General features: G+C 42.5%; 4 protein-coding genes across 8 annotated transcripts in view; 2 read left to right on the forward strand and 2 right to left on the reverse strand.

The window, feature by feature from the left end:
• The first annotated feature begins 346 nt into the window (after nt 1-346).
• On the forward strand, nt 347-2868 carry klf2b (Kruppel like factor 2b). The gene is made up of 3 exons (XM_070975148.1): nt 347-696; nt 984-1890; nt 2022-2868. Exons 1-3 carry the CDS (start codon nt 625-627, stop codon nt 2195-2197), a joined length of 1155 nt encoding a protein of 384 aa, XP_070831249.1. The 5' UTR covers nt 347-624; the 3' UTR covers nt 2198-2868.
• A 1202-nt stretch (nt 2869-4070) lies between these two features.
• LOC139338641 (epidermal growth factor receptor substrate 15-like 1) lies at nt 4071-21036 on the reverse strand. Of its 5 annotated transcripts, XM_070973844.1 has the most exons (25): nt 20987-21034; nt 20429-20470; nt 20217-20306; nt 20069-20116; nt 19878-19973; nt 19624-19689; nt 19411-19536; nt 19226-19285; nt 18806-19072; nt 17024-17181; nt 16467-16632; nt 16188-16250; nt 14753-14838; nt 13987-14059; nt 13549-13710; nt 12864-13061; nt 12094-12258; nt 11658-11766; nt 10817-10956; nt 10496-10553; nt 9061-9146; nt 8729-8792; nt 7137-7273; nt 6344-6360; nt 4080-5847 (listed from the first exon to the last, which is right to left on the reverse strand). In XM_070973844.1, exons 1-25 carry the CDS (start codon nt 21011-21013, stop codon nt 5778-5780), a joined length of 2574 nt encoding a protein of 857 aa, XP_070829945.1. In that variant the 5' UTR covers nt 21014-21034; the 3' UTR covers nt 4080-5777. The 5 variants fall into 5 exon arrangements, with proteins under 5 accessions (XP_070829948.1, XP_070829945.1, XP_070829947.1 ...); XM_070973846.1 differs by lacking the exon at nt 16188-16250; XM_070973845.1 differs by lacking the exon at nt 7137-7273.
• A 792-nt stretch (nt 21037-21828) lies between these two features.
• On the reverse strand, nt 21829-25613 carry calr3b (calreticulin 3b). The gene is made up of 9 exons (XM_070974649.1): nt 25405-25613; nt 24833-24934; nt 24296-24499; nt 24111-24205; nt 23791-24000; nt 23427-23540; nt 23181-23324; nt 23000-23092; nt 21829-22886 (listed from the first exon to the last, which is right to left on the reverse strand). The coding sequence occupies exons 1-9, from the start codon at nt 25499-25501 to the stop codon at nt 22662-22664; spliced, it is 1284 nt and encodes a 427-aa protein (XP_070830750.1). The 5' UTR covers nt 25502-25613; the 3' UTR covers nt 21829-22661.
• Nucleotides 25614-26761: 1148 nt separating this feature from the next.
• The window catches only part of LOC139338666 (dynein axonemal heavy chain 8-like), a 30190-nt gene continuing 29367 nt past the window's right edge, over nt 26762-27584 (forward strand). Inside the window, exons 1-2 of the mRNA XM_070973887.1 lie at nt 26762-26803; nt 26942-27076. Coding sequence (XP_070829988.1) covers nt 26762-26803; nt 26942-27076 — 177 coding nt within the window. The remainder of the gene's footprint in view (nt 26804-26941; nt 27077-27584) is intronic.

Below are 27584 nucleotides of genomic sequence, written 5' to 3' on the forward strand. Positions count from 1 at the left end.
CGTCTTTTCCTCCAGAGTTTTATCCCACTACTTTCAATCTAATTATATTTTTATTACTGTTCATCAAAAAAGCCATATCTCCTTTTGTGTTGTGATGATTAACTGTGGTACTGACAGCCTTTATATTAAGTTGCTGTTGCGGCTTGGCCCCCAGCTCTTTCTGTCATTAGGCTTGTTCTTTTCAGCATATTACGTAAGTATCAATGGTTGCTATATTGCCCGTGTGTTTGTAATTTGCCAGCAACTTTTTTCCAACTCCAGCTCAGGTGGGCTGGCCTGTTGAGTATTTGCGTCAGTCAGTGGGGGAGGTCCTGCACTTTATAGGCTCCTCTGCGCACCCTCTGCTGTCATACAGCGAACTGAGTCCCGCTGCCTGCAGGCGCCGCTTTATAAAGAGCTAAATTTACCAAACTTTACGTTGTTTCCTGAGCTCTCACAATTGGCCAGGCGCACTCGGGTTAGCGAGTTATAAGGTTCGGAGGACCTCCTACCACTTTTAAACTTGTTCATGTCTTCGGAGCTCAGCTGTGGAGAGGCGACAGTGAAATAGGCGCACAGATTCTGGTGCGGCTGCCGCTCTGCACAACGCGACTTTGACAAGAGATAGCTGTTATTCACCAAACGATGGCCTTATCCGGAGTGATGCTACCGTCATTTTCGACATTCTCAAACCAAAGAGAGAAAACCTGGGAAAACGTAAGTTAAAAACTTTTCCTGCGCTTTGTTTTAAAATCTGTGGAGATGTGTGACTTGTGTCTTTTTGTTTCACCTGTTTTCATCGCGATGGCAATCCTGAATCTTAGAAAACTGCTGGAACTAATTTGTTTGCTGTATGAAAAAAAGAAAAAGTGACTTTTTTCGTCATTTTAAGAAAATAAAACTCGGTATTCCCGAATTACTCGCGCAGTCGGTTATCATCTGCAATCTCTCGACATTTCGTTTTACATTACAATCATACTTATCACATCTGTTCATTCTTTCAGAGGTGGAAAGGAGAAACGGACAAACTAGTCTCCACCAGCTGCTCCATGCTTGAAATGGTACACAACCTGGACAGTAACATCAAAAAGGACGACGAGGATCTGAGTAACTATTTGGATCTGGATTTTATTCTCGCCAACACGACTGGCTCAGAAAGCGCAGCGGAATTTGTGGGCACAGTTGACCACGGCATGTACACGACGGGAGACTCGGTGCCATCCTTCCCAGCAGACGACCACCGCTCCCCGCCGCCCCCGTACGGCGCCAGCCTCATGACAGAGCTGCTCCGCGCCGAGGGAACCAACAACTATGGCATTACGCGCAACCCCGGCGTACAGGGGAGATTTCATGTCAACACCGTGCTTTTTCCTCGTCAGGAAATCAAAGTGGAGCCCATGGACGGTTACGGTCCCGTTTTGGGCATGGTGCCCCAAAGCTGCAGCAAAATCAAGCAAGAAGGGAACGTTTCGTGCATGATGTCCTTCGAGCAGCCCCGAGTGGCCATCTCCCCGCGGGCAGCCAGCAACATGACCCCGCCTCTCAGCCCCGATGACCAGGGAGCTTCGGACTGCCAGGCACAGCTGTGCCAGCCCATGAACTTCTCACAGAAGTATCACACACCGGCGGCTTTCCCGCACCACCCTCAGGTTCCCCAGATGCAGATGCCCTACCACGCTCCGCATACTGCCTTTGGCATGTACGATGAAGGTCTCAGCCTGCAGCCAGGCGCGCAGAGGGTGATGCTCACGCCGCCCTCATCTCCCCTGGAGCTGCTGGAGTCCAAACCAAAGAGAGGACGGCGAACATGGCCGCGCAAGCGCACAGCCACGCACACCTGCAACTTCGCTGGCTGCGGAAAAACGTACACCAAGAGCTCCCACCTGAAGGCACATCTCCGAACTCACACTGGTAAGTTTGTACCCTAATCCATGATACATAAGACTATTTGCGTGCGTAATTGCGCACAAGTTTGCGCATCTCGAAACCACGTTTCCCCTTGCAGCGCAAGCTAACGATCTCCCATTTCTCTGTCCTCGCAGGTGAGAAGCCGTACCACTGCAGCTGGGAAGGCTGTGGATGGAAGTTTGCCCGTTCCGATGAGCTGACCCGTCATTTCCGCAAACACACAGGACACAGGCCTTTCCAGTGCCACCTGTGTGAACGCGCCTTCTCCAGGTCTGACCACCTGGCACTTCACATGAAGAGACACATGTGAAGGAGCCCACAAAGGGACTTGGGGTCCACGGGAGGGGAGGGATGGGTTGTGTTATTTTTATTGTGATTCAACTGATGTATTTTTTATTTAAGTTGTTCTCCACATGACCAAAGTCTTTTTTTATATATATAATATTGGATTACAAAATGTTAGTGTTATTATTTTCTAATAATGTAGCTGGTACTACTTTGGTTCTCTGAAGGCTTTAGAAAAGCTTTGTTTGCTTTAGAGCAGGCAGACCAAGAAGGGGCTGGCCCTGTATATACTACTCTTCTTTGACAGAACTGGAATGCTGTGTTTGACACAAAGTGCCTTTCTATCACTGTGCTACTGTAAAACTCTTCATGACCGAACGACATGGCCACACAACAGTACATGATCTTATTGACAGGAGTGAGATGCACATACAGTTGCCTAACATGTGCAAAGACAATGTTTTATTTAAACTGCCTCAAAGTCTGAATGGCCTGAACTGTTTTATTGTATTGCTTCCTACTATTTGGAGTTGATGTTGTCTCCTCTTGTGTGAAACTCTTGGGTCCAGCCCCTCTGTTCACTCTCAGGGCTTGACGTCCTGTGCATTATTTTTCACTTAAATTTATATAAATATGTACATGGATTTTATACTGTAAAATGTATTTATTGTAAATATTAAAAACAATGAAATTGGATATTTGACGTGTGAACTCCTTACTCTCCATGCAGGCTTAGTCATTCTAGGTACATATTGTTCACAGATTTTGTTTAATCAACCACATCCGCCCACTCGTCAACAGGTTTCATACTAGGTTCCCAACCAGTCCGCGTAGGTGCAGCAGACCTGCAGACCATCAGCTCAGTTACACTAAATAGGTTATACATGTTGCCATTGTGTGCCCACTTTAATTTAAAACATGGGCACTTTATTTCCACTGTGATGTTTTGCAGCTGCAAGACAGAGAAGGGCAGCCGCTTGTGGGCTTAGCCTATAAATACAAACACTCCATTTCCATAATTACAGAGTGAGCTGGGAGCCGTCTGGACAGAGGGGCACAGCAAACCCTCATCAGGGAGCCCTTAGACTCCCTTTCTGATGGGTAGAAATTATAGTAGGACATCAAAGAGCCTTAATACTACAATTACACACAGTCCCTCTGCACTATAGTTTCAAAGTATCTGAGTCCGTGCATATCATGTCTGCATGGTGTCAGTGAGCATTTGTCTCTCCCCCATCAAAGGCTGCACTGGCTGGTGCATCAAAGCCAGATGGCATCTCAAAGACTAGATAACTGTCGAACGTTTTTCCTCAGATAGGTGGTTAGTGATTGGTACAATACTTGTTGCATTATGACCATTTAAAACTTTCAGAATAACTTGATAAAACCGCGCCTCTCGCCAAAGTGGTGCCACAGTTCCAGTTATTATTAAATTCACCCTTAACAATAACATGTACACGTAGATATGTTGATGCACACTTGACTAGAATTCGCCATATCTAAAAAAGAGGAAGTAGACACTAGGTAAAAAATATCTGCAGTGGTCGATGCAAATGTATCACTCTCATTTCATGTTTTTTGTTCCAATATCGATGCAGAACTACAAGATATAAACAATACCGCTTGAATTCACCTTAGTTTGACTCTGCACTGTATTTTTTTTTTACAGTATGAGATTAAGACCTAAGAATAAAGGTAGCCAAAGTCCCTCCATCATAATAGATGCAATGCTGACCTACTGTTCCTCGAGGCAATTAACAATATATTATTTCTATATTCATTTCTGGTACATTTATTTTAGAATCAAACTATTAATGACCTGCTGTGACAAGTAGCTGGCTCACTTCTTCCTGGCTGCAGTGACAGTTGGAACTTATTTAAAAGACAAGACTTACCTTGCTGCAGGAATGTTAAAAATCACTTTTATTCAATCAAAAGTTATTACAGTTTTGAACTTTCTTTCTATAATCACATACATACTGTGCAATATCATATGTTACAATGCTGATATGTTGATAAATAAGGCGCTGTTACTCTGTACATGTCCAGTAAGCTCTGGAATATACAGTGCATACATTATGTGCCAAATAAACCTGATTAGTGTTCGATAATTACAAGGATGCAATATGTAAAGGCAGTTGAACAAATGTCCACCAGCTGGATCATAAGACATTAATGAACAGAAAAAAAAAATCCACTGGGGGAAAAAAAAAAAAAAAAAGATGCAATGGTTGATGAGTGTTGAGAGAAAAGCAAAACCTTGGAAGCAGATGTCACATGCGCATCAGTGGTCGTGTGAAGAAGTAAAAAGGACAAAGCTAAGTGTAACAGCACCAGTATAAACAATGTAGGTTTACACTATTTCCATTTTATAGAGGCTTTTAGTTGTATGGGAGTGCAAGTTGTTTGGGCGTTACAATAAGGCAACCCATGATAAACCATCTGACACACACAAGCTGCTAACATCAGACGGATGGTGCAACAGCACTCCAGGTGGACTGATCTCTGGTTAGAAGGAAGGAAGACCTCGATGATTATCACTAGCATCTTAATTACTGGAAATACAAGAGGTGACCGAGGATTTGGGGTTGAATCATACTTAACCAAACTCAGTTAGGACGAAAATTCTTAAGAGGGATTCCCAAAACATCATATTTTTGCATTTTGAAGTGTATCCCTGTTGAAGATTATATTGAAAGATTTCTTCAATCCATGTACTTTAAGGCCATAAATGGTCCATATTCAGGCAGAAATGGCAAGAAACATCTGTAGCATTTGACATAAAAATCTAAATCATGTCACCGATGATCTGATCAGTCCTTTAAGACAGACCGGTATCTCGAAGATGGGCTCTGCTCTTTCGTGGCTTGTACATAAAACCGTCATCTAAAAATATTTACAGTACATGACGGAGTTTCTTTCTTTTAAAACAAAACATCTGAAATGGGACTACCAATCACAGGCCGACGGAGGAGTCGGCGCATATGGATTGACTCTGAAAAGGAGTTTTTTTTCCGAGTAAGTAAAAGTTACATAAAACTGTTTATACAGTGCATTTTACACGTACTTCATACACCACAGATGCTTTTGCATATAAATAAAACAGTAAAATATTCGTAAAAGGTTATTTTCTTTCTTGAAACAGGAGGCTTTTGGATAAGTCACGATGATTAGCCATTGGAAGATATGGAGCTAGATACAGGTTGCAGTCAAGTACCCTACTAGTTCGGGTTGCGTTAAATCGCTATGTTCTTGCAGGATGAAGCCAGGCTTAAATCAAGTGGCTCCGTATTGTCCCTGATTATAGTGACCATGTAGTTTAGGAGCAATGAACCTTAACTGGTTGCTAAATGTGGAGTCATTTGACATGAGTCCAGTCATGGCTGGAGAATCACTGGTCTCTTACACAAATTGGTAACAGGGGCTGCTAGTCATGTCGGGCCAGTGTTGGTGCTGTTGTCATGATCCTGCGGACGGAGGACTGTATGGCAGAAGGAGGAGGACGGAGCCGCGGCGGGTCATGCCTGGTCAGGAGCTCGGCATGTCGGCCCTGCTGAGAGCGATGGCCAGCTCCAGATCCTGCTGCTCCTGGAGCCGCAGCCTCCTCAGCCTCTCCTGCTCCTCACGCTCGCTCTCCCGCTTGGCCCACTCCAGCTGCTGGCTCTCATTTCCAAACTGGAGCAGAGAAACAAACATTAGATGCGGACAAAAGCGCAGAGATGCAGGCTGAAACGGCAAAGTCATCGGGCGAAAGCAGGACGCGAAACTAACGGTGGATGCAAATCGAAAAAAATCAAATGTTTCTAATTAGGCAGAATGTCAAAAACTGCATCAAACGTAACCGAACTGATTTTATATATAGCAGTAAATTGAGGAAAAACAAATGCAAAGAGCGGTTTAGATTTCACTTGGACGTCACAAAAACAAAAAAAGCCAAGAAAGCAACACTAAAAGCTTAAAAAAAAAAGCTCTCTACTCAATTCACAGTGATGTACTACTGCCATAAATTACTAGTCACATATTTCCAGTAAACATCGAGTGCTTGGATCAATGTGACTGGGGATATTTATTGACAATAATCGTGCTCATGAATCACCGTACTCAGATTATGCAGTGCAGACAGGATTTTCACATGCAAAGGATTGACCACCACACCCTTAAACAGTCTTACCTTGGCATATTCAGATCCTGGCAGAAAAACAAAATTTACAATACAGAGTTCGATATAAAAAAAGAAAAAACACAAATCCCTTTCACAACTGTCATGCTGGCATGAGGGTTAAAATAAATTCATGTCATGTCAAACGATACAAACCAGACACAAAAAGCTGCCATGCATCGTTTCTCCACTTGCGAGCACGCTCAGCCGTTCGCCTATACATGATGGCAAAGCAGCGGAAGACGGAGGACAAAGAAGCAGATTTACTCTGTTGTGCTCTGCTTCGAGGCATTTCATGCTTTGACAGCAAATAAGCCTTCAGCTTGTACTTCAAGAGTTGAAAAAAATGCTCCTCGAGAGCTACCTGACCAGGCAAGTTCACTGCCTCGCTGACTAAAAGTGAGTAAATCCTGACTTCCTGTCAAAGGCTGAGGCCAGAGACAACAGTAAGCATGCAAAAGCCCCTTTAACCAGGTGGACGGAGGTGACAAACGACAAAGCAGACGCATGTATGGGGAGTGTTTAAGTCAGGCATGTAAACATTTAATTTCCTTCCACACCAAGTCCTTAAAAAAGCTCTCAGGTCAGGTCAGGTGTTAGTCAACAGCCAGTAAGCATGGCGGCCCTGTGATCGCTTGCTGGAGTCGCTGCGTGAGGCAAAGTGAACAGAATGAGGTCCAGTGACAGAGGACTGACGCCTCCGAGCCTTCAGCTCCACAATCTCAAGAGTGAGATCATGAGATCAGCAGCTCATGCAGACAAAGAAACCGAACCCAACAGAAAACTGTAAGTAGACTACACTCACAGAGCCAAAATCTGCAAAACCCACAGGGCACTCTTTGGATGTTTTACTCGAGTGTGTCGAAACAAAAGAGCCTTTACTGTCTGCTGTGGAGCAAGCGCCCTGGATGGGCTCTGAAGCAGTCAAACTGAGCGCACCTACTGGAGAAGGAAGACATTTAGATAAATACCAAAATCCACGTAAGACAACACACTTTAGCGCCTCCACTTCAAACAATTACAACTGGCAGCCCCTTGGGAAAGTTCGCTCACACTTTAAAGGCTGATGTGTAACACCGTGTTGCTAAATTTTCACAGGAAGCCAACAGCTTAAGGCTGATGGTTTACAGAGTAGTCACCCAGGGGAAAGCGATATTGATTCAAAAAAGGTGTTAACCACATTTTTTGAGTAAAGCTCACTGATGCATTGAAGCTTAACAAGCAAAGCGTGGCTTTTTTTCCAACGCGCAATTGTAAACGAGGGAAACGCCCTTGTCTACAGCAAGCTTTGAACACATTTCTTATTTTGATGGTATTATAATGAGGCCGTAATTATTAACCTCTCAGGCTCTGCGCACCACTGCCACTTTGGCTGCATCTGCGAATTGAAGGGCTTCGAGCAAACGTAGGCGACTAAATAACGCCTAACTGTACCAAAACTGTTGTGCACTTGTCCCTGTGATGCAGATATTCAGAGCAGCCCGTGGCTTTGAGAGTGGGCTTCTCACTTCCCCATCTCATATGAGGCACATGTTGGGAACCAGCTCGCTGGGTAACTGCGGCTACTCATCTCTACCCCTTTCTCTGTGTGGCAAAGCAAAGGGGAACACCAGCTTTCTCACGCTGTGGCTTCTGCTAAAAGAATAAGTGCAAGGTCACAGCGGAAGGGCACGTGCTGGGCATGGCCCGTGGGTAGTGAGTGACTGTGTGAACGCACGCACGCACGCACGCACGCACACACAAGATGAAAATGAGATTAAATGCACGCTGAGGGCATAGAAAAGGAGCTCTCAATCCAATCAACATATTCACAAGTTTAATTCAACACTGCACTTTGTATTTCAGCTGATGGAGACAAAAATAAATGAGTGTGTTAATGACAATAACAAGGGCACATTACTGTAAACCCAAAGTGCTGCTATACCTCAGCCAACGGCTTTCCTGTTTACAACTTCAAATGGAGAAATTACTTTCTCTGCACCCTCACAGCTCAAGAGGGAAGTAGCTTTTTTCCGCATACCATCAGGGCACAAAAAAGCCTTTTTGGCAGGACAACAGTCAGTTACAATGACTACAAAATGTAGCTGCCGTTCCATTTCTGTGACAAGCTGCAAACCATTCAATATGACAAAGAGCAAACGTTCTTCTAATGAAGTACTGACAACAGTGGAATGATAAACAGTGCTGATTTCAACTGGTTTGCACCAACATTACATGCGCATCATGAAATTCACTGAACCATGAAGGAATAACAAACACACACACACACACACACACACACACACACACACACACACACACACACACACACACACACACACACCACACACACACACACACACACACACACACACACACACACACACACACCTGCGCACACATAAAATCAGGGCTTACCATAGGGAGGTGCGGGCCGGTTCGGCACATTTTTCTTTGATGGGAGTACTGGGTTGTCCGACTTCTGTTCACACACAAGGGAGAAGACAAAAAAAAAAAAACAATTTCAACTATCACACAAAATGATGACTCCAACAGAAATGTCAGCCAAAACCTAAAGCCTCTGGCCTCAAACCAGAGGGATTGTTTTCATAAATGTGATAAATTGGCAGAAAACTAAGAAATCACTCATGATGCGAGTAAAAATAACAACACAGCTTTCTACAGCTTAAGTGGAAAATGATGCTTTATGGTGCAACTGCTTCATAACTCCAACAGTCTCCAGAGCGTACCTTTGACATCTGACTAAAATCAGCAAATCCACCTCCTTTGCTTCCAAAAGAGTTGCTTCCAAAGGGGTCCGCTGTCCCGAACACATCTGTGACAGGAGCGCATTGAAATGCATTTGGAACATTTGAATACGTTTATGGAAAGAGCCAGAAACTATAAAGAAGTTCAGCCCCAAAACCACACATTCAAAATCATCTCTGCATCTTGCTTATTCTGAAAAGGCCTGCGTGCTATTTTCAGAGAGGGGTATGTGGCATGACCGTTTAACTTTCCATGACATTTTGCAAAAAAAAAAAAAAACCTGGAAAGCGGAGGTTTTGTTTAACCTGACGTATGCATCTGATCAGCTAATTAGAGGCGTCAGTTGGCGTACTGTTAACCAGAACTGTGCCCGGGTTGTTTTGAAGCTCAGTGGTATGCCGCTTAATGAAAAAAACAGCAAACTGCAGATGGTTACAGTGAAAAAACAAAACATTGTAATAGAATATGTTTGTTGTAAGAGTGCAACCACAAGAGACCCCATTCATGTGTCGTACGCAGTGTTTTCTTTTACGCACAGTAACTCAGCTCAGGCCTACAGTTGCCTCTGTGTTCCTCTGAAGGTGTGTAGCACGGCAGAGCATCGACCAGAGGCAGCCACTAACTTAAAACAACTTCCGTACCGAATGAGGCAGAACAGTTCAATGGCGGCAGATATAAAGACAGGACAGAGGCAGCAGAGAAGTGGTTAAAGGAGTGGCAGTGTATTCTACTAGAGCAGGACCAGCAGTCACAGAGTTTCTGTTATGTTTGGCTCCTGCAGGCCTCCTGTTTTTCCAGGGTAGGGGGAGTATTTTTAGTTGGCCAAAAGTTAAATGCGTAGGTACTCGGCTAAAAATAGCCCTAAACCACAGGAAAAATTGAAGCCACAGCGAGTAAAAAATTGTTTGCCCCTGATGCCCCCAAAAATAAAATCTAAATGTAACACGTCACCCAGAATGGCAAAGAATGACTCTTTGAGACGCGTTTCACAACCAGAACCTTCTTTCACATTTACTTAATAGGAGTCATATTCTGGGAAATCTGGCTGGAAAATCTGCACGAATTTGGTGCAGGGATGACTATGCATTTGTGTATTTATCTACCAAAGCTACACGTAGTCAACGTACAGCACGTTCCACTGCAGTGGCATCACAGCTTACCTTCCAGACTACAGTGACTGCAAAAAGATAGAATATACAAGCTGCACCTTTCAAAGTGACTGAAAAGGGCAACACACTTCAACCATTAACTAGCTGCTTATTAGCATGCATATTAGTAGCATATTGGCTCTTTATTAGTCATTATAAAGAACTTTTTATTGGTTTTGTACTGTTTTCAAAAGGATTAGCAAGTTATCACAATCGATTTTCTTTATGTTTGACAAGGCATTGGCTTCTTTTTGGAGCAGCCACGTACCTGAATCCTTTGGTTTTGGGCTGTTTGATGTGAAACGGTCACTGCTAAAGGCACTTGGCTGAGAAAAAGAAAGAAACACAGCACAAGTACATAAAGTGAGCTTTTCAAATGATCTTCAAATACAAACACACACCACGACCATGTCGGCATAACCGCTAGAAATCTCTCTTTGTAGTTCTTGTTTGCTTTTCCAGTTATCTACAACAGCAAAGACAGGTCAGAGCATGTTTCTATCAGCACTGGTGACTGTCATTTTGAACGTTTGACAAGAGAACCATGATCAGCATTATTTGAGTGGTAGAGCGGACAGGTGGTCTATACCTTGGCTGGGGGCGTGGGTTTTCTACCGAAGGGGTCTGAGGATCCAAACAGGTCTGCCTTGTCCGTTCTCTTAAAAAAGTCTTCAGATGAGGTGCCCTTGAAGGGATCACTTTCTTTGAAAGGATCTCCTCCAAATGGATCTAGAAAAAGGTCAAGACAGTGAGAAGGGAGCGACTGGCATGGCTGGGTATGGACTTTAAAAAAAAAAAAAAATAATTAGAGCTTTCTTAGATTTTCTCTTTCCATAGCATCAATTCCACCAAACTGGAACATACAAGAACTATTTCCATTTCATTAAAACTCCACAATTTACAGTTTTTATCAGCCAGCCAGTTGTTATTACAATGACATCCTGTTGCTAAAGCAATACCAAAGTCCACCTGATCTCTCGTAGCTGATGAGGTACAGTAATTAACTAGCTGCCTTCAATGTGGCTGAACGCACAATTTCACGATAGGAGAACATGTGCATTCTGAGAGCAGATGGTCGCTCTTATGAGGCCGGGCAGAGCGGGAAAAACAGAACAAGAGCAGAATGGAAAAACATCCCCTGTTCACTCCGGGCCCATGTCAGTAAATCTAGCTCCGCTCCACTCTGTGTCTGGTGTGAGACGCCAGGAGACAACAAACAAATACGATGGCGGTATTGTTTCATTTCAAACATTAAAAGATTTTTGGTTTACATGAGGACACCAGAGACAATGCTGCATTTTTCAGGGAGTAAAACAAATTCAAGCATATTCCTGACCTTGAATCAGTTAAAATGAATCATTTTCCAGACTTTCAAGACTTTGCACAAACCCTGAGAGAGTAAATAAAAAGATACAAGAAGGTGTTCAGACCATTGAAGGGGTCGGGCTTGAAGGGGTCCTCTGTCTGGAAAGGGTCTGCTAGAGGCTCCTTAGCACTGCTGTTGTTGAACATGGCTATCTTTGACTTGAAAGACTCATCCTGGTGAACGAATCCAGAAACAGAAGTCGTCATACATACAGCATAAGGTTCTTCTCCACCAAAATATCCAGGAAATACTGAAACCAAAAACCTTTGGAGCAATGAAACTGTGGAACAACAAAGGTTTCATGAACATATTTGGATTCCCCTGAGGCATCTGAATAACCATGAAACAGGCAAATACGGAGGAGGTGAGAGATCTTGTTTTTTAGGGGGCAGGAATCAAAATCTGAACCAGGATTCATTAAGAGAAAGGGCGAATAAAGCTTCTGGGTTCTGGACTAAATTCTTGTGGTGGAAAAGAGGATATATTCGTGAGCTCCTCACCGCACTTCTGAAACCTCCGTTCTCCTTCTCAGCAAACCCTTCGTTTAAGTCCGGCAGGTTGCTCAAGTTTCCCCCGTTGATGTCGCTCAGAGCGCTGTTGTACTGCTCAATGGTCTTGGTCACCTCCTTCTGGTTGTCCTGGATCAGCGACAGCTTACTGCGAGCCTAAAAAAAAAAAAACACATTAAAGACTGTTTAATCAAGATCTGGTTCAATCTCCCACCAGGCCACTATGATTTCAAGACGGCACAAAAGTATTTTCAGATCAAAAGTACAGCTCACACCTGAATAGTGATTTATTTTGCAGAGTTCCAATCTGTCATGAATTTACCATCGCTGATTATTTAAGTGGTGGTTGGTGGTTAAACTCATCAAAAAAAAAAAAAAAAACCCTAAACCACTATGATACGAAACCTGTGTGATTCAGAGCATGCTCTTTATGTCGGCACAAAGGTCGTGGAATTGGAAGTAAGAGTAAAACTAACTTTTCCAAAAGTGAGATTGAGGCGCTAGAAAATCCATCGTCAGCAACACAAAACGAGAAAAGTTCAAATTCCACAGATGGTACATAAACATCCAAACCGTTCCACCTCCACAGGGAAGTCGGTGTTATGGTTGGACATCCACAGCTTAATGTGTAGCAACTCAAAAATCCTTCTAACTTCACAAGCAATCTCTCTGCCAAACAACACTGAGCTGATCAGAGAGGTTACAGGCCAAAAATGGCAGAACATCCTAACGTAACCTGCAGTTGCTCCGTCTGCACTGACCTGGTTGAGCTCTTCCTGAGTGGTTTTCAGCGACTTAACGATGCTGTCCAGCTGGACGCGACCGGTGAGCAGGCTCTGCTCCAGCTGGGCCTCCTCCTCCTGCAGCCGGCTCAGCTCCGCCTTGGTGCGGCTCAGTTCGTCCTCCTGGCTCCGCAGGTCGGTCTCCTGAGAGCGGATCTGGCTCTGCAGGGACGAGATCTGGAGGGTGAAAGCAGAAAAAAAACTGTTAAATAGCTCAGATGTAGCCTTCTTATTAGGACAGATCAAAGCAGAAACATATTTTTGTTTTGCTCTCAAGAAGATGCAAGAAAAAGATGGCGGCCCTCATTTTATTTACTTTAAAAACTATACTCTAGCCTCAAAAGGATCAGCACTTCAATGCTTTAATTACCCCCCCAAAAGTAAAAAAAGTAAAGCCCTACAGTATTTAAAAGTAACATTGTGCAGCATTTTCCTTTAAACACACCTTAACCTCAGCTGACCTCCCTGTTTGATTGACATCTGATTGGTATCTGGCATCGCACTCCAAAAATACGAAAGCACTACCCGCTTTGCACAAAAGGATGGCACCGCGACAAGATAACAACTGCATGTGTACTGACATGTCTGACAGGAGCACAACAGAAAAGACGAAAGCATTTCCTGTTTTAATATATGCATGTTGTTTTTAGAAGTCCTCTCTAACCATCTGGGACTCCTCCTGGCACTTCTGCTTCACGTCATTGAGCATGCCCTCCAGCTTGGAGCGCTGCTGGTCCATCTCCTCCAGACGTTCCTGTGCGACCTGCTTCTGCGACTCCAGGTCCTGCAGGCTGCTGCTCTCCCTGTCCAAGCCGTTCTGCATGTCCTGGGAGTCAAACGCACACATGCACACACATGTGCACACAGGTGTTTGAATAAAGAGTGTTATCTTCATTCAGCAATTACCTCAACAGGCCGGTTTACCTCCACTTTGCAAGAGACTAGTGAATATGCATTAAAAAAATACTTTACAGGTTTATACATTTGAATATTCGCTGTATTTTTAGGCTGTTCTCCAGTCATACACAAACATTTATCTGAACCCCTGAACTTCCCTGATATTTCAGTATTTCACAGATGACTCATTCTGGCTCGGCCTTACCTGAACTTCACTGTTCTGATGCCTGATGCCTTCCTCTTTCTCCCTGATCTCCTGCTCCAGGATGAATTTCTCTCTACCGGTGAACAACACGGGAGACGAGCGAGGTAAGTAAACAAACGGTGCTCTTACTTCCTGACAAAGTCTACGTGGCAAAACACGGAGCTTAAAAAGACAAAACTGTGTCAAATGACATTTTTTTTAAACATACTTAACAAAAACAGACTGAAATCACACTACACTACCTCTCCACTCGATGATCATTTTACTTGACAGGATATAAAGTATCCTGATGCGGTACACTTGAGGCAAAATAATGGCTCAAAGTTGTCTTTTGATGCAGTTTTTGGCATGATGTACACAGCAATGATGGGGTATCTGTTGCAACCATGTGATGAGTATGCTTTCCATGACCTGTGTGCCAATATGCCGCTAGATGTTATGACTAAAATATTGAAATAATGTCTCTAGGTACTCAAGGTCTGGTGAGTGTGTAACAATCACTCCAACTGAAACTTTCAAGGAATGTAACATAACCTAGTTCAGGTATTAGCATGACAATTGCGATAATCTGAGATTTGACTGTCATGACTGGCCTAAAGCAAGGCTCCACTGTAAGCAAAAATCAAATAAGAGCATCCAGTTAAATAAAGTGCTTAAAAGAGGTTTGATCCCGAACATCACTTCAACGCAACCTTCCCTCATTTTTTCTTCCTCAGAGGAAGAGAAACAAAGCTATCCTCCTGCCACTCAGAGCGCCGGGGCTCACCTCTGCAGCTGAGCTATTTCCTGGCTGAGGTCATCCAGTTCTTTGATGCCTGTCAGCTCGACCGACCCCGTGGAGCTGGTGCTGTCCTGAGGCGAGAGGCAGAGACGGACGAGTGAGGAGAGGAGAGGAGGTAAAGAAAGTAGGATGGAATGTGGAAGTGAGAGCGACAGAAGTTGGAGGTGACAAGAGCGATAAGGGCAGGTAGGTCAGGGATGAGGTGGATGCAAAAAAGAGGGGCAAGAGGGACAAAAAGGAGGGCGAGAGCAGAGGGGACATGAATGGTGCGCAGGGGGAGAGAGGAGCTCCCTGCTGATGTGTCTAGCAAAACAAAAGACACAGGAAGGAAACACAAACACCTCGCACAGCCAGGGAGGGAGCAAGGGATCCAGACAATACATGGATGAGGAGAAACGCATACAGATGAGAGAGGACAAAAGAATTTCACACCAGACAAACCTGCCTTCTACATCAGCATTCAACATCCAAAGCCTTATGACAATTCAGGGAGTCTTCATAGAAAAATCACCGTATCCCAGAATAATCCCCTCTTTTAACAAGCGCTCTAAGCACTGGTCAGACGTATGCTACACCCCCTCACTTTTTTACTTTCATGTTCAACCTTCAAAAAAGGGAGCTGTGTAATCGAGCCATTAATGATAATGCCTACGAAACTTACAGGGGTATGTATTTGTACTATACTTTTAGAAAGCTAATTTATTTCACTCTATTCATGACATCAATCTGTCCATAATACACACAAAAGACCAGACTTTCTTTGATGTGGAAGGCTCAGCTAGAGTTATTCATTAGTGGTGCCTGCAGTCAAATTCAAACCTAGACACTTTAGGCAGCTTGTCCAGTTCGTCCAAAATGTTTGTTCATGTGCCCATTGATCATTTGCGGGATGCGGGATGCAAAAAGATTTAAGAGTTTAATTCAAAAATGACTTTATCTCCACTGAAAAAGCTGAAGCCTGCCTTTGAAATCACATGTTTGACTTAAACACATCACGGTGTTTCTTTAAAAGACAGAAGGCCTCTTCAGTCATTGGTTGGCCAAATCATACTATGCTTATACTTGTTTTACTAGAATTACAAACATTATTAAGGACCTAAACCATAAGCTGGCCATTACTTGACATTGGTTGCTGTGAGAGACTAATGACGATGAAGCAGCAGCAGGTGGCGTTGTTTGCCTTTAGCACAGCTGAGGTTTAGAAAACACAAATTTGGGGAACATTCAAGTAAGGACAAATATGTTGCAAAGAGTAAACAAGATCTGAGAAATTCTGTGTTAAACTTTGCTGGAGAAATAAATGGGAAACTAATACATAATTCAAAGAAAATGCTGCCATTTTCACCTAGTGCTTCTGACTGAGACAGAAAATATGACAGAACAAAAGCGCCACCTTGTGACAAAAACCTAAACTACTCACTCTGCGCATATTAGCTACTGCAGCAAGTTCAGGTCTCACAGCTGATAGAAACCCCGCATAGCTCTGTTAGACAGGATAGAAGAGAGCCCAAAGAAAGCAAAGCATAAAAAAACAGTCTGGCAAGGAAAAGCCAAAAGCAGAACATTGCATTTAAAATGCATACGGTAGCAGGAAAACAGTGTCTGAAGGCACAGGTGCAAGTGAAAAACTTGGCTTTGGAAGAATGGAAGAATTTCAGTAAACAGGGCTACTGCAAGATCAAGCAGTGGTTGGACTCACAGGGCCCGCCGCTGAAGGTGCAGTCCTTTCGGATGGGGGGATCATGTCTGGGGTTAGAGAGGAGGGAGGGTCTATGCCTTTACTGGTCTTCTGCTGGATCAGATGCATGGCCAGAGAGAACTGCTCCCGGGTCAGTTTGCCCGTCTGCTTAGTGTCGGCGAGTCCCCTGCAGACAGGAGGAGAGGCTTCACTCTAGACTTACGATACTGTATTCTTAACAGTTTCCTCTGACAGGTCAGCTGTCATTGCGTCCATATTCTGGAGAACATGTCATAACTTAAACTTTCCACCAGATGGAGCAAGAGAGTTAAATTTAATTAGGCTAGTTGTGCATGTGGATTATCAGGCCTTGTTCAGGGACCCTGGTGTGATGAAAAGCTCTAGTAGATTGGTACTACTGGAGGTTATTTTTTTCTTGAGAATGAAAACAAAATGCATATAAAAACTGGTCTAACTGGTAAATCCACTAATACTCTTGATATGTGAAAAGTGTGTTGTAAAATGAACAAGGAAAACGCCTGCAAATAAACATGATCCGAACTGAGCAGTGGTCTCACCATATCTGTGCCAGCACGGTCTGTGAGAGGCTGGACAGCATGAAGATCTCTATGACCTCAGTTCCATTCACGAGGCCGTCATTGTCGGTGTCTGTTTTCTTGAAGAGCTCATCATATCTCTCCCTGTCGGCCACCGGTACTACCCAGTTCACCGCTGGCTGGAATGAACAAAAGGCAACATTTATGTGATTTTTTGAGGGAGACAACATCTGATACCAGGAAAGGGGAACAATTGTTGTTTGTTTTTCTTAATTAACGGGTTGTATTTATGTATTACTGGTTAAAAGTAAAAATGAATTCCACTTGGTGACTGATAAGGAAAATATTTACTATATATACCAACAAGTCTTGCCAAACACAGCTAAGAGTCCAACCCTAGATAAGAATGCACTGGTTTCTTTGTCAGCCATTACTGCAAACAGCACAGTGGCGTGATTATGACACACACAAGAAAAACTGACAGTCTAAATTCAAGCTACTCCAACTAAATGAGCTAATGTAAGCAACAGTGTTTTACACAAGAAATCTGCTGAGAAATCTGGTGTGGACAGTCTAACTTTTTGCCTTGGGTAAGATACACAAGCCCCATTTATACAGCCTGTTGAAGGCATGAATGCTGCTCTGTCATTCCACCTCGCTGTTCTTTATAAAATATAACAAACACAGAACAGGGGGGCATTGCTGCTCCACCGTTAAGCTAGAAGCAGAGGTAGTAACAGTGCCGAATCAACATCTGTGTGAAATAGTGGAGCTGCCGGTGCAGCTGTGTTACACGTCATGCCTCTTTTGCTTCCTGAAAACAGGCATGCTCTCTAACATGGGGAAGAATTATGCCAGAGGTTTGGTTTGTAAAAAAGCAAAGCTTTGTGTGTGGTGATGGGTCTGCTTTGTAACAGTATTGTGGGATCTCTGTTTAAAAAGGGCTGCAGAAAATAGAAACCAGAGGAAATGCCAATTAAAATGGCAGTTAACGAAAGACAAAAAAATGGGAATGAGAAGTGGCAAAACAGGCAAAAGAGGAAACCACGTGTCAATACAGACACGTCAGCCATGTCAGGTGATCATGGTATGTGTGTGCAGTCTTGCTTCTCTTTCCCTTTCAAGGAAACCTGTTTCTCCAAAAGTCACGGTTGAAAAATCCCTTCAGCTATAACGAGGCAGAGATAAACACACAGGGCTGCGCACAATGGCCACAACAATGTGGCAAAACAAGTCTGCCCATTAGCAACAGAAAACAATCAATACAAGAAATGCTGGTTTCTTCATAATGTCAGGCTCTGCCCTTGTGTCACTTGCTTCGGGAGTAGTAAAGAAAACAAAATGTATCTTCTTTTCAAAGAGGAGTGAATGTTAATCACCTTACACTACTTGCCTAGCAAGTCAGAGAGTGACATGTTAATGCACATGTGAAAGTACGATCATATCATGTTAGAATTTCACACAATTCTGTTGTCTGAATGAATCATTCTGAGCAAATTGTAATTAAAAGCTCCTGAAGCTCATGTAGAGTTGTTTGATGTATGCAGAAAAGTAAATTGTAGTTCTGTACTTGCATTATTATTATTATTATTATTATTATTATTATTATTATCATTATTATTACTATTATGTGTGGTATTTCATGCAGTTTCTACTTTGGGATGTATACATTGTCATATTAGTACTAACCATATCCCCCAGCGAAATATTTAGCACTTCATCTTTTGTGAACCTTTCAGTGCAGTGTGGCAGTCACGACGCCTACATTAACACTTCAAGGGAAACACAAGTGTGGCAACATACCTGTGAGCTGGATTTAAAGGAGTGTTTTGGAGAGAGGTTGACAGTATTGTTGCTGAGGAGATTAGTGCTGGCCAGAGGAGGAGTGCTTCGCAGGGACTCCTTGAGAGGAGCGGGGCCAGCCGAAAGGCCGGACAGAGCAGGCAGTACAGCCACAGCACCTGGCAGAGCCCCTGCAAACTTCTTCCGTTTAGAAGGGGGGATGAGGGAAGTGGGTAAGGTAGCTGGGACCGGCTCCTTCTCCATGGCACGATACACCAGATGCATGGCCTAGAAAAAGGGATATTAGACAATTTCTTGGTCTAATATTGATATTAAAATATATTTTTTCCCTTTTTTTCTCATGATTTTAAAAATCAGCTATTAGCTTCCCAGATTTACTCACTGTTACCTCTAAGTAAACAAACAGCTTCAGCAGCTTACCACTGTGAATTCATCTTTGTCCAAGTGTCCATCTTTGTCAACGTCACTTAGGTCCCAAATCTACAGTGATGTGAAAGAAATGCCAAAATGGACCAAATTTAGTTGCTTTGAATTGTTGACACTGCAATGTCAGGAAGAATGTGTAACAGTATTATGGGTTACATCACCATAACATGTAACATCACCTTTCCTAACACATCCAGAGGTAGCTTGGAGTTGATCAAAATTGGCCGGACCTTATCACCAGAAAGGAGACCGTTGACAGGGGACAGACTCTCAAAAATGCCCTCAAACTTCCCTTTTTCATCCAGCTGGGGAAGAAAAAAATTCAAGTTGAGGTGACAAGTTTGATTTTCTCATATCCTCAACAAAATTCTAGACAAATGGTATCAGCTCACCCTAATTGCCCACTGTGAGTCAGGTCCTGCTGGTGAAACATTTAATAATGGACTGCTAGTGTCTCTCTGTAAAAAAAAACAAAGTAATGTTAAGATCCTAACAAGCTAAGTACAATAACATCTGTATGAACATGGGGAAAAGACAGTTAGGAATGCATATGATGTCCGTTTACATCTCATTTGAGCTACAGAAGTAGCTTTTCCCTATCAATGATCAGAATTGCAATTGCCGGGAGAGTCATTTCATCACTCACAAATTTGGGTGCAGCTACGATTTGACTGAGGTTGTTAAGGCTGATATCATTTCCACCCTGTGCTGAGGCCACCAGTTTCAAAGCTATGAAGAAACCCTAAGAAAGAGGAACAAAACAATGCAAATCCGGTGTTTTATGCACACATCAGCATCACCACCCACGGCAGATCTTACAGAGAAATTCCATGTTACCCGCTTATCCAAATAGCCTTTTCTTTCTGAATCTGCCAAATCCCAAATCTAGAAAAAAAAAGACGACAAACAGAAAACAGTTTAGATGCTACTGGCCAGATGTAGGAGTGTGTTTCTGTGTGTACATGTATGTGAGCTTGTGACCCACCTTCCCCAGTGTACTGTCTGACAGCCCTGACTTCTTTAGGAACTGAGCCGCATCTACAGCTGATATTTTGCCTGTGTTTCCCGGATCCAGCTGCAAAGAATCAACAACTAAACACCGAGTGGATACAGCGCACACAATTGCGTTCATTCACTGATTTTCAGTGACAGGTCATATTCAGCTAAATGAAATCACACAAGTAACCCCGACTTTACCTGTCTGTAATAGCTCTCATAGGCTGGGATTCCACTTGATAACTGCAGACAGAGAAATACAACACCAGCTAAGTTACAAATGAGAGAGTGTCAGCGAGGACATACGCCAAGTTAGTTAAGTTGTTATAAGAAAGCTTGAAATAGCCGTAACGTTAGCATCCTGCCGTCCGTTGGGGGTAAAAGCAGATAAACACAGCTGTGTTTGATCGCTAACGTTAGCTAAATAAAGGTTTGTTTATAATCAGTTTTAGCTACTAGTTAACCACGTATTTTTTCATTAGTACGTTCCTCGCTGCTAAAGTTACTAACGTTACTTCTTTTACAAGAGTACATCCTTTCTTTCATAAAAACGTACAATAACTTTGATATCCCTAATTAATCTAGCTAACCATGTTAACTTCGTTGACAACGAAAGGCTGCTAATACGGTTCCACTGGCCAACATTCACCAAGCTTGTACAATAGTGATGTAGTGAGACCATACAACGACTGTCACTTTCACTTGACAATGATTAGCAGGAACATTTTCTGCTTATCTTAAGCTATTAAGAGTTGTTACCTGACCGAGAGTCATGAGCGCCGCCATATTTCCTGGTGTCTCGGGAGTGCGCACACGCCCCTTAACTGAGCGGGCGCGAGCGGCGACAGAGCGCGCGCCGTGGTTCCTGTTAGTGTTTCCGTCTGGGTCACGCATCAGGGGCACATCTGTCCTGCCAAAATGTGAACCAAGCAATGACTGACACGGGGGGGATTAGAGATAAAAGGTTGTTCCAATCCCGAGCTGTAACTGGATAATTCATGGTCGCAGCCCTGATGGAAAAAAAAACACACCACGAGGCCAAGCACAGGTGGTACCTTGATTTCAAGGTACTCTTTTGTTATGGTGCCCAGTTACTCACCCCCTTCCAAGAATGCCCTGCCTCCCAGTTCACTGTTGTGTTCGATGATGTCACTATTTTCTTTTTCTTTGTACACTGATACATTTTGCTCAAAGTTGTGCATTCACACCAGCTTCATCCCATAAATTATCACCAATTCTTCCTCAAGAAACAAGGTGGAATACCTTTTAGGATCAACTGCCCAGGGGCCACAGACTCTCAGGAGCCCTAAAGGAGCGATTTGGTCCATGTGCCAAAATCTTATTTTAATACTTGTTTTTTTCTGCTAATATTTTACTTACTACTTATATTGTGCATCTTCACAAAGTTGTGTTTAATCAAATTACCACTAGCAAATTGGCATGCAGCAAACCTGGAGTACAGTAGTAACTTAAGCCAGCAGCAAAACTGTCCTACGAAGTATTTGTTTTCCATTCTATCCACTACTGCAAAACATGTAAGTAAAGAGTGGGTGTGAAGTCAGACACAAACTGTACATACAGAAGAAGATATGACAGGCAACAAGGTTATAATCTTTTAATAAAAACTTTGGTATCAACAACATTCTGTCCAATAAAAATAAGTGTGTCAAGAGTCACACCAGGGGATCACCATCTGTTTCTCCAGACTCTCAGGACATAATGCAGGTCCCATCACATCACCATGAAGACACGTTGAATTCATACCATTTCAATGCAGACAAACTATTTCATTGTGTACTTTGATGAAGATTAATTTCCGTCTAAACAATTCATTCAATTATGCCTTAAAGAGAGTGGAAAGGAAAATAAGAAGTCAGTGCCACAGACATAACCAAAATAAGTTACACTACATTGAAGTTTTGATTGCTGTCTGCATTCTGCGATTTGTGAAGTCTTACAGTTTATGCATTGTACGTTGAGTTATGTGCATTTTACGTTTCACCAGGCAGAGAGAAATTTTCCTTCAGGGATAATTGTTCTCTGCAAATCTCAATTTGTCATATTTACTACAGCTTCTGGTAAACTGCAACCTGTGCAAGGGAATCTGCAAATAACCAGGTCAAGAAAATCAAGAAAACAGTAGATGTCAGTGCCTCCTTATTGCCTGTTATTACAAAATGAGGAATGGACTTTGTAGGTGGAAAACCTTAGAATCAATCCAGCAGTTCAGGGGCAAAAGGGTAATATCATGACCAAAATAAAAGGGAAACTAAACCCATTAACATCCACTTGCCACACTCCACTACATTTGCCCCCCCAAGTTGGGTTGTGTCCAAATCTCAGGGAAAGGATGCACAGCAGCCACAATTACCCCTGGGAAATAAAGGACAGAGTTTCTAGAGGCGGGGCAGATAAAATCTCTGGCCACGCCTCCTCAAAGCTCATCTTTCTGCTTTACTTCCTCGTCATCCATTTCTGAAAGTGTCTCATCTTGGTCTTCCTTTGGTTCTTCATCATCATCCATTTCTTCATCTCCATCTTCATCCTCATCATCATCGACATCATCGTCATCAGCTTCAGTGTCTTGCTCTTTGCTCTTCTCCTCCTCTTCTTTTCGTTTCAGGTCATCTTGCTCCTGTTTCATTTTCTTCTCTGGTTCCTGTGGTGAAAGTTTAGATTATTAATTAATCTCTTCACATTTCATTGGCAACACTTTGGTGTGTTGTACAAATGACACAATGCATCTTGAATAGAATATCAGCAGCAACATACCTTTGTCACACCCCATGTTTCTTTCGCAATGTCCTCTGCTTCCTTCACATCGTCTGTGATCAAGAAGTTGTCAAAGATGGTGCCAGATTTCACCTGAGATAAACAGTATTAAATGTGAGACACTAGTTCTAGTTATTATAAAATAATACAGTTATTATCCAAAAATGATCTTGTCTCTCACCTGCCAAAGATCAAGACCTAAAACACTAATTTTGTCAAACTTGTAGATGGTCGAATCAGGACTGTATTCAGGATTGTCAATCTCAGGATGCACCCAGGATCCCTTGTAGTTGGGATTGTCGATCTGTTTGGGTTTCCATTCTCCCTGTAAACAGGAAAGGATGTATCAGGCTGCAAAGGCATTTGCAGAGTGAATTCTGAGCATTTCTCAGGCAGAGGAGATCATGACTATCTGGCATTAGCCTACCTTGTACTCTGGGTTGGGGATCATAGGTGGCTCCCACTCTCCATCCATATCCTCGTCCCAGTCTTCGGGCTTTTTAGCATCAGGGTCTGGAATGTTTTCAGGTTTGTCCCAGTCCTAAAGAAGAACAAATTATTATAAGATGGAAGTTGAATTAAAAGAATTGTGAATGTCAATTTAGGCTCTTTAAAGCCCAGGACTGCTGTGGAAATGTGGGAGAGAATAAATGGAAAACAACTGTCCTCTTGTCAGCTTTGCCACGGACATAAGAGAACTTTCTGCCAGCACAATGCAGAACAAAGATACATTTTAAGCTGGCTGAGGTTGATTAACTTCATTAATTAATTATATTTGAAAGCTTATTCACCTCAGGCTTGGTGTCATCAGCATCATCAATCTTGGCGCGATCATCCCAGTCTTCTGGCTTCTTAGCTTCGGGGTCCTTAATTTTCTTCGGAGGCAAGAAGTCCCAGTCATCCTCCAGACTACCAGACTCTACCTTCTCATTGTCGATCTTCACTTCATAGGTCTGATCTGGATTCAGGATCAGCGTGTACAGGTGGGTCAGTTCGTCATCCTAGAAGAAACAAAGTTTTCGGATGAAGTCACTGGTGCAGAGATAGTGCATGTTTGGATATTATAAGAAAAATGTATATTTTTTTCCCAGATTTAAAATGCCAGAACTACCTTGCACTTAATCTCTTTCTTGATGAGGTGATTCTTGCCCTTGTAATTAAAGATGACATGGACTTTCTTGGTGCTGTAGCCACAGATATCAGGGCCTGGGTGAAATAAATGAAATTACTAGATGTACAAATCTTCTCAGTCTAATCAGTTCTAATTGTTCATTTATCATGAACATCATCACTTACCAAACATGATGTAGTATGAGGATTCTCCATGCATATCAGTCTGATCCAAGTCAGAGGGGAAGACCTTCACATAGCCACCGCCACAGTCAATCTTTTGCTCATGTTTGACTGTAAACTGAATGACCAAAGGCTTTCCCTCATTGCTGAAAGGCTCAAAACGGGCAGAGGTAGCATAGAAACGAGCATCCTGGCTTGTTTGCAAACCTGAAAAAGCAAGTGGAAGAAAACTCTTAAGCAAGACAAGCAATATACAGTTTCTGGCTGACAAGAGTGGGAACTGTACTGTAAAACACAGACACCAAGACCAGGAAAGAAGCAGTCTTGATTGTTTACCTCAGTAAATATTCAAGCTACAGAATCAGATTGTAACTTGTGACTCTTTATTTGACTTGGTCACAAAAGATCCACTGAACACATTTTAACTGTGCCTTTTAACCATAACTAATATGGCACGATCACCACGAATGAATCGTTATTTTCAATCAACTTACAGTAATTCTTGTTTTATAATGCTTGGAGAGCAAACGTTTACGTTACCTTTGTCTTTCTCAGCATCTCCATAGAAATTGCCAGCTGTTAGCTTCCACTCTCCGTAGTCAGATTTGTGTTTGGAGTTTGTCCAGCGACTTCTCCACTCATCTGAAAAAAAAAACAAAAAAACAAGCAAGTTTGCTGATGTTTAAACTCTTTCGGATACATCAAGCTACTTCCTGAAAAACCATACTACCCAACTGTGCACCTATTGGCGTTAGTCTTTGAAAGGTCAGAACGACGAAATTCGTTTGGTTTGCTAACATTACACATTTATACTGCAACTTGGGCCATTACAAGCAACTTAGGTATCAGTGGTATGGGTGTTACGTTTGCTAGATCTGGGGCCTTGCTAACGTTAGCTAGCTAACAACAGTTGAAATTAAGAAACCAAGAAGGGAGATGACGTTATTTTTCACAAAAATCACCAACTGAAAAAAATGTTTCACTAAGAGAAGAGCCGCTCTAAAGAAACTCACGATAATTATAACCAAACGATGGCTAACAGTCAAGCTAACATGCAATGAATTAACCTCCTGCACGACTATTAGAAATTCCTAACGTTAAGACAAACTTACCACCGTCCAGAAACTCCTCACGAAAGTAGACATTTGCATGTACGCAGTACAATGCTAATATTACTGCAACTACACCCAAGACTTGCATTTTCCCCATCTCAGCTCTGTTTAGCCCTGCTAACAATGTCCTTGCTGACGAGCGAATACCTTGTGGAGAAGGAAGAGAGGAGACTATTTTAGAGTCGCTCCGGTGAACAGATGTCTGCCTGCCATTGGACAACAAGATGGTGTGTCTGGACCAATAATAGTAGACCACGAAACATATGTCGTCTCCAAAGCCTGGTCCAGGATCAGCGGTCGTTATATTCATTTTTTGCCATTCTGTCAACAGTCCAATAGAGGGTACCAAAGATAAGGTATAGAAAATAAAATGGTGACCTTAACAGGACTCGACTGTCATCACTACTACTGTCTTCAGTAGTCTGGTTTGCTGTAAGGATGGCAGTAAGGTAATTAAAACAAAGATGTACAAGACTACAAAGTAAACTGTACCTGAGGAAGTATAACCCTTTGACAACCCCCCCCCCCCCCAAACCTGAGGAAAAGGCCATAAGCAAATTTAACGTTATGAACGTTGATATTGAAACTTAATTTAACCACGTCATCTCTCCCAACAGCTAGAGCGCGTGGCATCTGTGAATGGTCAGCGTAATAGGAAGCGGTTACAGGGCCGATAACGGTTAGACTTCGATGAGAACTTCATTGTCGGCAGTCAAAAAGCAAAAATAGATCTACAAGTCTTGTCTACTTTGAAAATTGAAACAACACAAACAAAATGTGGCCCGCAGGCATCCATTATTTTATCAGGTGAGTTTTAGAATGGGCAGAAAATATGTGCCAGTAAAGTGAGGTGAACAGTATTATATTAGTTAATCCCAAACTGTATGACTTGGTTTGCTAACGGTTATGTTACTTCAGTTATCACCATGTTAGTGCTGGCATTAGGCTAACTTAATCAAATAGTTAGCTTAACCCTATAACTGGAAGTAATTAAGCAGACATTAATTAAACAGTTAATGCTTAGTATGTAGCTTTTACTTTTATTTAATTTTAAGTTAGCTGAGACTATGTTTGCAACACTGCCTTTTCAACGTAGACGTTGAACGTTAGCCAGCCAATAACGTTAAGTCACCCTGGTGTGCTCATATATCAGCTGACTGATATAACCACCGCTTTGGGGCTGCTTCATCAAAGCTGCTATATGTATAAATACACATTAGTAAATTTACTAAACCGCAGGGAAAAATATCACTTGAGGCTCCAGCTAATTTTGTTTATTGGTTAAATCTAGAGAGAATGTGCAGAAGAACTGAGTTTTTCAACAGCAAAGGAAGCGATTTTGCATGAGCTCTTCAGAATGGATGCACATGACACAAAGGCAAACAAGCATGGATGTCAGGTAAATGGATTTAAAACCTTTACGCAAAGGCTTACAAGATACAAACAAACAAGTCCGTTTAAGTTAGGCAAGAATGGTACATTGTTTTCAGTGTGTGCAAGTAAAATTACTACTATTCCCAACCATTGTCTTCCTCAGGCCAAATACAAGCAGACAAGAGAAGAGCGAAAGAAGCTCCTCACCCCTGCACACAAGTACATGATTGACATTCTTGCTGACAGGTTGTCCTTGGACCCAACTGCAGCAGAGGAATTTATTTTAGATTCTTCATCTGTGAGTGTTTCCCATGGATTTTCACAATGAATGCACATAATATTGTATTAGAGTTAGAGATAATTCATCATCCCAGTGATTTTGAACAGTTTGGTCTTCCATGTGGCCGCAATTTGTTTTTGTTCAGAGACCTGGAACAAAAGGAATGAGAGAGCCAAGACTTGGCATTGATGCAAGTAAATGCTTTTTGCATCTGGCAAAAATATGTGGCAGTTGTACCTTCTCATTTTACCGTCCACATGCAAACTCTGAGCATCATTGCACACAAGCCCCTACCAGTTCCAACAAAATACAAGTTTGATGGCATTCAAGAAAAAAAAAAAAAAAACAGTTTCAGGATAAAATGCTCAACATCACTTTTTAATATTATTTTTTATCGCATATGGCAAAGGATTGTGATGTTTCAAAAATTACCAAGACACATTAACACATCATATTGGTGCTTATTTCTGTTTTCCACTGTGTCATGTTGTTACTACAGTACCACTGGAAATGCAGAAGTGTGAAA

Source organism: Chaetodon trifascialis, chromosome 11 (genome assembly GCF_039877785.1).
Source record: "Chaetodon trifascialis isolate fChaTrf1 chromosome 11, fChaTrf1.hap1, whole genome shotgun sequence".
Taxonomy (NCBI): domain Eukaryota; kingdom Metazoa; phylum Chordata; class Actinopteri; order Chaetodontiformes; family Chaetodontidae; genus Chaetodon; species Chaetodon trifascialis.

Coding starts and splice junctions, on each gene's coding strand:
- klf2b (XM_070975148.1), top strand. CDS start 625: ATGGCCTTATCCGGAGTGATGCTACCGTCATTTTCGACATTCTCAAAC. Junction 697..983: donor GAGAGAAAACCTGGGAAAAC/GTAAGTTAAAAA, acceptor TCATTCTTTCAG/AGGTGGAAAGGAGAAACGGA. Junction 1,891..2,021: donor ACATCTCCGAACTCACACTG/GTAAGTTTGTAC, acceptor CTGTCCTCGCAG/GTGAGAAGCCGTACCACTGC.
- LOC139338641 (XM_070973844.1), bottom strand. CDS start 21,013: ATGGCGGCGCTCATGACTCTCGGTCAG. Junction 20,117..20,216: donor CAGACAGTACACTGGGGAAG/GTGGGTCACAAG, acceptor TTTTTTTTCTAG/ATTTGGGATTTGGCAGATTC. Junction 10,957..11,657: donor CAAGCCCGACCCCTTCAATG/GTCTGAACACCT, acceptor ACCTTTTTCTAG/ATCCATTTGGAGGAGATCCT.
- calr3b (XM_070974649.1), bottom strand. CDS start 25,501: ATGGGGAAAATGCAAGTCTTGGGTGTAGTTGCAGTAATATTAGCATTG. Junction 24,001..24,110: donor AGAAAGAGATTAAGTGCAAG/GTAGTTCTGGCA, acceptor TGTTTCTTCTAG/GATGACGAACTGACCCACCT. Junction 23,325..23,426: donor TCCCCAACCCAGAGTACAAG/GTAGGCTAATGC, acceptor TCCTGTTTACAG/GGAGAATGGAAACCCAAACA.